Source organism: Carcharodon carcharias, chromosome 5 (assembly GCF_017639515.1).
Source record: "Carcharodon carcharias isolate sCarCar2 chromosome 5, sCarCar2.pri, whole genome shotgun sequence".
NCBI lineage: Eukaryota > Metazoa > Chordata > Chondrichthyes > Lamniformes > Lamnidae > Carcharodon > Carcharodon carcharias.
In genome coordinates this window covers 47762720-47773168 of record NC_054471.1, presented here as the reverse complement: position 1 = coordinate 47773168, position 10449 = coordinate 47762720, and the positions used below count along the sequence as shown (strand labels likewise).

Here is a 10449-nt window from a genome sequence, read left to right as displayed (position 1 = left end):
CCAAGATAGAGCAGTTTGCTTGATCAGTATTCCTGCCTCTAAACTCAGTATCCACACCCCATGGGTTGCAGCTCCGAAAGAGAGCCATATCTGTTTCTCTCTCCACAAATGCTGCCAGACCTGCTGAGTTTTTCCAGCACTTGTTATTTTACTTCAACAGTTCACTTTGTGGGGAGACCTAGATTCACATGTACCCCTAAAGGTGTTGTCAGTTTCAGAGGAATAATGACAACAAACACTGACAATTTCACTGTCACGACAACTGCAAAATATGGGTCATTGTGTCATGCATATTCAAAACTGTCAATTTAGATGGCATTAGTAGTTCTTGAAGTGACTGTTCACATCCTTTTGAATAGTCTTTATTTACTGTCTACAGGAAGCATTTTGGCAACTCATCAAGATTATTTCAATAAACTATAACTCAACAAGTAATCCTAAAAAGTCTATAATTAAACTAGGTAAACATCTGAAAAGAATGTGCAAAAATGGTGACTAACTCAAATCCAGTCGCTATAGCAAAGCAAAGCTGCTTGAGAAACGTTTAGGGATGGACTTTATACAAACATAAAGGAGGAAAGGGGAAAACAAAGGTTTTGCATTTATATTTCATTTTTCACCACCACCGGGGATGTGTCAAAGTGTTTTACAGCCTAAAAAGTACTTTGAATTGCAGTCGCTATTGTAATGTTGAAAACACAGGTGCTAATATAAGCAAGCTCCCACAAATAATGAGATAATGGCAAAATAATCTCTTTTTTGTAATGCTGATTGACCAATAAATATTGGCCAAGACACCAGGAAAACTCCCCATCTCTTCTTTGAAATGGGTTCATGGGTTCTTTTATATCCACCGAACAGGCAGGTGATACGTCTGGTTTAACATTTCGTCCAAAAGACGGCATCTCCAGCACTCTCTCAGTACTGCACTGGCGTGTCAGCGCTGATTGTTTTACTCAAAGCCCTGGAATGGTACTGGAACCAGGAACCTTGGGACTCAGAGGCAAGCATGCTACCAAGTGCAGCAGATATTCCATCAATTCTCAGCATGCCCACTTCTGAAATGGATTCTGACTCACTAAACTAATTCAAGGAGTAATTGACAGCAATTAAACTAGGGATTTATTAACAGCAAATGTTGATTTTTAAAGATAAAAGCAAAATACTGTGGATGCTGGAAATCTGAAACAAAAACAGAAAATGCTGGAAAAACTCAGGCTCTTCAGAATTCTGAAGAAGGGTTATACAGACTTGAAACATTAACTTTGTTTTTCTCTCTCCAGACGCTGTCAGACCTGCTAGTTTTTCCACCATTTTTTGAGTTTTAAAGATCAATTTTACATACTATAAGCAAAAAGTGATGCAAAAATTAATAATGGAGACTGAATTAGCAGCTGATAAATAATTCCCACAAAGCCCACAAGTATTCCAAAGATCAGACTCTCCTTAACGTACAGATAATTGCCCGAGTGTAAATCACTGGTGTTTACTGAAATGCTAATGGATATGTTACTTAGCTTTGTAGCCTTACAAAACTGTAGCACATTTTGAAGAGGTTTGGATGACAAAAGCCACAAGATTTCTTAACAATACATGCTGCTGACAGGCCCCATTAACCTACTCTTCCCTTGCCTCTATTTAGCAGGGCCATAACAAGGCAGAAAATATTGGGATTGTGATGTGTGTGGAGAAATACAGCCTACTTCAGACCCCCTTGCAATACAGAACTTCAGTGCATCAATATGCCCTGAACATAACAGCAATAATTATGAAAGTCTCTTACTAGGATAATAGCCAGCTTTTACTGAAAAGGCACAGGATAGAAAATATGTACATAAATTCTCAGTCCTGCAAACATCAGTTATAAAATTACTCAATATTCAAGTAGTGTGGTCAATCACAATAAACAATATCAGCAACTATGCTCTATATTGGCATCCACTGTAAGCAGAAAAATTGGCAGATATATAACTATCTAAAACCAAAATGCATCCTAGATTGTGATTCATCAATACAGTGTCAGATCGAGTCATACGGACTCGAAACAATAACTCCCTCTCTCTCCACAGATGGTGTCAGGCCTGCTGAGTTTTTCCAGCATTTTCTGTTTGTGACACAGATCTCACTTGTTAATTACTGCAATGCGAGATTTCTTAAGCATTTTCTCATTTAAATTTCTTTTCAAAGGGGTTAACACACAGAGGAAAACAGAAAACAAAATCTAAGGAGAGAGAGAGAGCGAGAGAGAACGCCATCACTCTCTTCTGGTCACACCTACATTCAGGAAACACTATTTTCTATTCTTTCTGCACCTGAAATGGAACATGAATTCATTATGTGAGATTCTGTAATTCAAAAATAAAACAAAACATAAGTTTAAGTTACTGTGTAACATGAAATCTTGCATTAAGTTAGGCGATTTAACTTTCAACATTTTAATCCACCAATTTAAAGCAGTACTCCAGGTTAATTTATTTCATAGTACTTTATTTACCTCTAAAATCCTTTCCAGCCTGAAACACTCAGGTCTCTATGCTTTCACCATTACTTGTGGGACATTTTGTGCAGACTGGCCGCCACATTTACCTACGCTGATTACGCACAATTGACTATAAAAACTCTTTACGATTGGGTTTCTATTCTTCTATGTGTGGCCTGTTACTTCTTTCCTTCAAGCAGTACTTTCCCTCTCTAATTCCCTCTTCTCCTTTGAGATGTTCCTTAAAACCTACCTTTTGATCATCCACTGTATTTTAATATTTCATGTGACTCGGTGTCAAATTTTGTTTGATGGAGCTCCTGTGAAGTGTCTTTGGACACTTTACAATGCTGAAGACACTATTATATAATGCAAGTTGTTGCTTACACTAGCCTGCAATAAATTTCACCTAACATTCACCTCGACATTTGGGCTACCTGTTTCGATCCCTCCTAATTTTCTATCAAGTGCAAATACAAATGATTTACATCAAATTTGATCTAAGCCACTGATATAAATTAAAAACACCAGCAACCCAAAATGAGCTCTGGAGTACCTGACTCAGTACTTCCCCCAGCACTACAATACCCCTCTGATTAGTACCTATTTTTTCTACCCTTCAGCTAAATTCTTACCAGTACCCAGATATGGTCCTGAATCACTACAGTTGCAAATTTAATTAGATTTTTTATGTCAAACTTTATCAAATATCTTATGGAAGTCAGAGTACTCAACATCAACAGATTTTAATCAGTTGACATGGCGTGCTACTTCAACAGCACCATGCATTTATATAGTACCTTTAATTGAATAAAACATCCCAAGATCCTTCACAGCAGCATTACCAAACAAAATATGGCAGTCAACCATGTAAGGAGAAATTAGCAAAAGTGACCAAAAGCTTGGTCAAAAAGGTGGGTTTTAAATAGCATCTTAAAGGAGAGGCAGTCAGGTTTAAGAAGGGAATTCCAAATGGAGCGAGGCAGCTGAAGACAAGGTCACCAAAGGTGGAACGATTAAAATCAACAATGCACAAGGCACCAGCATTGGAAAAGCAGAGATCTCTCAGATGGTGGTAGGGCTAGAAAAGTTAGAGAAAGGGCAGGACAAGGCCATGGAGGGCTTTGACTGAGTCATCGTATGTCAGCAAGCACAGGGATGATGGGTGAACAGGACTTAAGTGACAGTTAGGATACACAGGCAGAAGAGTTTTGGGTCAGTTCAACTTTATGGGTGGGGGGAGGAAAATGAAAGGCTGACTAGGAGAGCATTGGAATAAAAACAAAAAAACTGCGGATGCTGGAAATCCAAAACAAAAACAGAATTACCTGGAAAAACTCAGCAGGTCTGGCAGCATCGGCGGAGAAGAAAAGAGTTGACGTTTCGAGTCCTCATGACCCTTCGACAGAACTCAAGTTCTGTTGAAGGGTCATGAGGACTCGAAACGTCAACTCTTTTCTTCTCCGCCGATGCTGCCAGACCTGCTGAGTTTTTCCAGGTAATTCTGTTTTTGTTTTAGCATTGGAATAGTCGAGTTTAGAGGAAACAAATGCATGGATGAGAATTACAGCAGCCAATCCTTCCTCAATATGACCCAAGATGCAAGATCAGTCATAACTGTTTCCCTCTTAAAGCCAATGCAAACACTGTTCACTGGGTTGTTGCTGTACATACAGGCCTCAAACTTAATCTTTGTGAATCATGTCATCAACGTGCTGATTACCATGTTTACCACCTCGTGCTTATCTTCAGTGGCAAAGAATATCTGCATCTTGAGCGAAAAGGTTCCACATCAGGACTGGGGTAGGTGGGAGCTGAAGTGCAGCCAAGCTGGGCTAACACAGTCCTTTCTTTAAGCATTGTGAACAAGACTGCACAAATTAACATACAACATTGGATGTGGTTCAATACATGCAACTGGGAGGAAAGAGCAGGAACTGAGAGAGACTCGGTATGACTTTCAGACGATCAAACACTTGCTCCCAAGACACGTACTGAGATATTAGCGAACGCCTCCCACAAATTACGAAACTGGAAGATGCATTCCTCACAGATGCGCACCGGCCGCGCGTTCCTCGCCACGCAGCAGATGAGAGCCGAGCCGCTCCGGGCGAACCCCAGCAGCAGCTGCCGGCAGCTATCGCTCAATTCCAGCCGCAAGGGGCCCGAGGTCATCCAGCCGGCGGCCACGGCGGCGGCGGCGCAGTCCCAGTCAGGCGGGCCACCAGCTCCCCGCACCCTGCGGGGCAAAGGCCCATATTCCCGGTACACGTCCCACGCGGCCAACGGTGGGCCCGGGCTATACGGCGAGAGGTCGTCGCTCCTGCGGAAAGCTGCACCACCCAGCAGGCCGTCCCCAGCGGGAGAGATACCGAGAGCTCCCCGGCTGATCAAACCCAGTAAAATGCCGCCCACGAAACCGGCGCCGATCATCTCCAGCGGGTGATGGGCGAATACGCGACCTGCGCCTGCGCATTTGCTGCTGCTGCTACCGCCGGTTGTTTGCGCTGGAGCGAGGATGGAGCACATGATCGTGACGTCAGGGCAGGAAGGGCCTGGCCTGTCACGTGGGTTGGTTGCACTGACCCCTTCTGGTTCAGGAGTTGCGCACTCTGCAAGCCGATGGCTCAGGCAGCTGCTTGTCTGCGATCCGCGGAATGCACTTTGACTGGCTGAGAGGGCGGTTAGAAGCAGATTCAAAAGCAACTTTGGAAAGGTATGCTCGAGAAGGAAAAATTTGCAGGGGGGAACAAGCAGGAGAGCGGAACTAAAGATAGATTAAATTATAATGTCGCAATTGTACAGTATACTGTAATTTGCTGCGCTGTACCAATCTATCTATCTTAAACAAGATAGATTGGTGCAGCGCGGGTGGCCATTTGGGTTATACATATATTTGGTCAAGTGTGGTCAACCATGTCAGAGGTTGGAGACTGGTCATGAAGGATGCATAATCTCTCAAATCAAAAAGAGGTATCAGCAATACTTCAGCTTTTTAAGACAACATTAGTGTTTTTACTCATGTATCAGTTTCAACATAACAAAACCAGTCAGGTTAGATAGGAACATTGGCGTAATCCTAAATCCTTTCAGCCCTTTGAGTCTGCTCTGCCATTTGATAGGATAATGGGTGATCTGGTTGGGATTTCCACTTTCCTGTTTCCCCCATAACGCTTGACTCCCTTGTCTATTAAAAATCTATTTAACTCAGTCTTGAATAAATTCAATGACCCAGCCTCCACTGCTTTCTGGAAAGGAGAATTCTACATACTAACGAGCCTCTGAGAGAAAAAAAATTCTCCTCATCTCTGTCTTAAAAGGAAGACCTCTTAACCTTAAATCCCTCAGGATCCTATATGATTCAATAAGATCATCTCTCAATCTTCTAAACTCCAATGTGTACAGGCCCAGCCTGCACAACCTTTCTTCATGAGATATCCCCCTTATCCCTATCACCGTTGTGCTCACGGGCCTACATTGGCTTCCGGTCAAGCAATGTCTTGAATTTAAAATTCTCACCCTTGTTTTCCAATCTCCATGGCGTCACTCATCCCAATCTTGTAACCTCCTCCAGCCCACAATCCTTGGAGATACCTGTGCTCATCTAATTCTGTCCTCTTGAATACCCCTGAGTTTAGTTGCTCTTAGCTATCTTGGCCCCAAGCTCTGGAATCACCTCCCTACACCTCTACATTTCTCTACCTCACTCTCCTCCTTTAAGAATCTCCTACATCTTTGACCAAGCTTTTGGCTATCGGACCTAATATCTTCCTATGTGGCTCAGTGTCATTCTTTGTTCTATTATGCATCTGTGAGATGTCTTTGTGCGTTTTGTTACATTAAAGATGCTATATAAATATAAGTTGTTATTGAATCCATTGCTTCTTCTCATTTCGAATCATCTGCAAATTAGGCCACTTTGCACTGAGTTTCTGAATTCAAACCATTTATGTAAACTAGAAACATTAGTGACCCCAACGCTGAGCCTTGGATACACCCCACTCAGTATGTTCCCCCTGTCTTCATATTACTTATGTAATACACACTTGGGGCAGAATTTTTCACTGAGTGGGCGGCACACGCCTGACCCACTTGAGCGTAAAATAGCGTGTGATGACGTCAGATGAGCGACCCAGTGTCATTGCGCACTCACGCGATATTTTGGTTGGCGGGCATGATTGGGATTCAGAGCAACACCCACCATTAATTAAGAAACCAGATTAGGCCATTAAAAAGTCAATTGATGCTGATTTTACATTGCCCGTACGATTTTGCACTTGTCGCACGGGCAAAACGGGCAGGCAACCTGCTGACAATTTGCAAAACCTCATCCACAGGCAGGATAAAAGGGGTGAGAATTTTGGTAGATAGTTTGCTGCTGGTCACTTATTGGTACTTGGCAGCTTCATCTTTGTTCGGGGCTTCATTCTTAGCATTTCCAGGCTTCATTTCAGGACACATTGGTGTCTCCAAGGACCCTGGAGGATTCAGACTGTGTGGACCGTTCCAGGTATCAGCCAGCCTCCTGTTACCCTGGTAATGGGGATTGTGGTCTCCTTTGAGGAGGAAGAGAGGGGCAGAAGGAAGAGGAGGCCAGGTGTTCCAATGCAGCTTGCAGGGGAGCAACCTGTGGGAGGAGAGGCGCAGGCACAAGGGGCACAGGGCCAGCAGGTAGTCCAAAGCGTTAGCGGCCGCAGGAGACGCCACTGTCCTGCTGCCAGAGTTTACAGGCGGCAATGGATCTCTCTCAATGTGTCAGTGGTGCAATGCCAAAGGAGGATCTGCCTCTCAAGGGAGACCGCGACCTCTATTTGTCAGATGATAGGGCATGAGACCACCTCTAGTTGTATGGTTGGACACCCCATGCCAGTGGCTCTGAAGGTCAAAGTGGCCCTCAACATCTATGCCTCCAGCTCTTTCCAGGGGTCCGTGGGGGAATCTGTGTGGAGCCTCCCAATCAGCTATCCACAGTTGCATCAAGCTGGTGACAGAAGCACTGTTCAGGTGGATATTGACTTTCATTCGTTTCTGTACGGACAAGGCCAGCCAGGCTGAGTGAGCCAGAGGGTTTGCAGCGATTGCTGGATCCCCCTGCATTCAGGGTGCAATCGACTGCACACATGTGACCATCAAGGCATCAGCGGGTCAGCCGGATGCCATCGTCAACAGGAAGGGCTTCCACTCCATAAACATCCAGATAGTGTGTGACCATAGGATGACATATTCTGTAAGTCTATGCAAGGTACCCTGGCAGCTTCCATGACGCCTACATCCTGAGACACTCCTTGATGCCGGGGCTCTTCAGTGCTCCAGCCTGACTGGACGGATGGCTACTGGGTGACAAGGGCTTACCCTTGAAAAGGTGGCTTATGACGCCTCTCTGTGTCCAAGAACAGAGGCTGAGCAGTGGTATGACAGGATCCATGCCTCCACAGGAGTGGTGATAGTACCAAATATCTTCTGAAGGTTTGCTTCCAATGCCTGGACTATTAACGGGGAGCACTACAATACCCCACCAGAGCGGGTGTCACTGATAGTGGTTGCATGCTGCTGTGCTCTCCATAATCTGACACAAGCAAGGGGGAACCCACTGGAGGAAGAGGATCTTGACACAGGCCAAAGAGGGTGAATCCAGTAGTGAATCAGAAGAGGAGCCTCGGTCCCGGATGTCTGAAATGACCCTTTCCTTTGACCCCAAAGTCCACTCAGTGCCTGTGCAATAAGTTTGAGAGCCACCGACATCCAGCGTTACATACCTGCACCACATTAAATAAAAATGGTGAAGCATACTCAGGCAATTATGACAAAAGAAAATTTATCTCATTTTGATAGTACAAATAAATTAATAGAGCTTTCCCTGGTCTTCAGCCACAGACCAGTACACATAAACAAAAGATTGCACAACAGAGGATCACCCGTGACCAGTCCCTCTTGTGCTTATGGTGCGTTAAACATACGTTTGCGAGTGCTATGTCTAGGTGCCCCCCGCCCTCGCTGGCACCGGCATTGGAGACAGCCTGCGGACTCTGCTGTCTTGTTACCCTTGATGACCTTCGCAGTTGTCCTCTGGCCAGTGGAGCCTCTGCTGGCCCCACCTGGGAGGGAGTGGCTGTGCCATGGCTGGCATCATCCCAGTCGCCGCAGCCTCCTCAGAGCCACGGTCATTGGCAGAGGGCAGAGGAGTTGCTGCCTTCATCCAAGGCGCCCTGGGAGGATCCTGCAGAGACAACAGGCAGCTCGTGCGCCATTGTGAAGTTGCTCTGGACCTCCTTGCTCGCCATTGATGGATGGGCACCTAGCTGGGATACTGGGTGCCTCATCCATCTCCTGCACTGATGCTGACCACCTAAAATCAGTGCCTGTGTGAGGGCTTGCAGGTCTGAACACTACCCCTGGATCCCCTGATTCTGTTCCTGGAGCTGCCTTTCTGTGAGAGTCGCCACTCAGTGGAGGAGGCAGTGTGCTCAGCCATGAGGATTATGCTCCAATGGACTCCTCCATAACAGAGACCATGGCTCTCCGCCAGATCCACTCACACATCTCGGTGGACATCCAGCATCAGACGCCTAATGGACGACTCCAGAGGTTCTTCATCAGCCTTCAACTGAGCATCATCCTGGTCTCCAGCAGTCCTCCAACTGCCGGCAGTGTGGGCATTTTCTGTCTCTGCCTGCACCTGAAATAAGTGTGAAGTGCCCTCACCACTGTGCACCGAGATACTAGCTGCTGATCTAACCCCCCCGAGATGCTGATATATGCGCTGGTGCCTGGTTCAGAGAGCAGGTGTGACGCAGGTGTATCTGGAGACTGGCAGGCCTCTGGCACCAGGGGTGGCGCTTCGGGGTCCTGCGATTGGGTGCATGGTGACAAATCTAGGGGAGAACAATGACATGTCATTACTTTAAGTCATCACATTGTGACTGTGCATGCCAGGCACCCTGGTGAGACAATTGAGATCTGCATCATGGTACCATCATCTTTCAATGATCAATGGGGAATCCAGTTTTAAGATTCCCATCAATGATGAGACTACACAAGAATGTTTGCACCATCCGAAACTCTCAGCTTTGTGCGCTGCACTCTTACCTTCATCTGACACGCCAGCCTCTCCACAGCCAGTTAACCGAGGTGCATGCCGGCTCTCCATCTCCAAGGCATCCTGTTCGTATCTCATGAGGATTAGGTTTTGGAGGCCTCCGCCAGTCGATGACCTTTCAATATTGTTATGGGCTGTTTTCTCCTGAAAGGACAGAGGAGCATTGATTAGTCCTCACTACCTGCAGTGCCACTGCAGCCTGGCGAACCTCACCTGAGAAGCACCTTGCAGGGCATATCACAATCCAAGCAGCCAGGGCTCACCCCCTTGGCCATTTCCGGCATCATTGATCGTTGGCATTCAGACTCTAACACCCGTGAGCTCCACAGTGGGGACAGCCAGACCTTAGCCTTTCAACACACTGATCCATGCCAACATGGTACTCACCCCTCCTGAGGGCAACAGGTCATTAAACCTCTTGCAGCGCTGGACCCAGGTGCAATGCACAACATCATAGCTGCTGACCAGCGCTGCCACCTCCTCCCAAGCTCTTTTTTTTTCAGTGCAGTGGCCTCCTCCTTCCATCCCTGAGGACCAGGGTCTCCCTCCTGGCAACCAGCAACTCCGGGTGGAAGGCGAGGTACTCATCAGAAAACTGGGGGTGGAGGGTCAAGTGCCCACCCGACCTGCCCTCCTGCCTGGCATCTGCAGCCGCACCGGAAGGCATAACTTCCTGCTGACAACGCCAAAGATGTCTTCTTCGCCAGCAAGCCTTCCAGGGGCTGGCTGGGCCGTTCTGAATCTGGGCGTCGTGTCGTTGACAGGCCCCCGCCCTCACTCAGCCCTCCCTGACCAGTGCTTCATTCTGGGTGGGCCTTAATTGGGCTGCCAGCGTGAAATTGCAGTCAGGGGCCAATCGCGGTCAGTGGCCTGT

General features: G+C 46.5%; 1 protein-coding gene across 1 annotated transcript in view; it reads right to left on the bottom strand.

Moving 5' to 3' along the window:
- Positions 1-9653, bottom strand: part of ostm1 (osteoclastogenesis associated transmembrane protein 1) — a 33787-nt gene extending 24134 nt beyond the window's left edge. Inside the window, exons 1-3 of the mRNA XM_041187344.1 lie at positions 9566-9653; positions 9216-9351; positions 4475-5246 (exon numbers count right to left, since the gene is read on the bottom strand). Coding sequence (XP_041043278.1) covers positions 4475-5246; positions 9216-9351; positions 9566-9653 — 996 coding nt within the window. The remainder of the gene's footprint in view (positions 1-4474; positions 5247-9215; positions 9352-9565) is intronic.
- Positions 9654-10449: the final 796 nt, after the last annotated feature.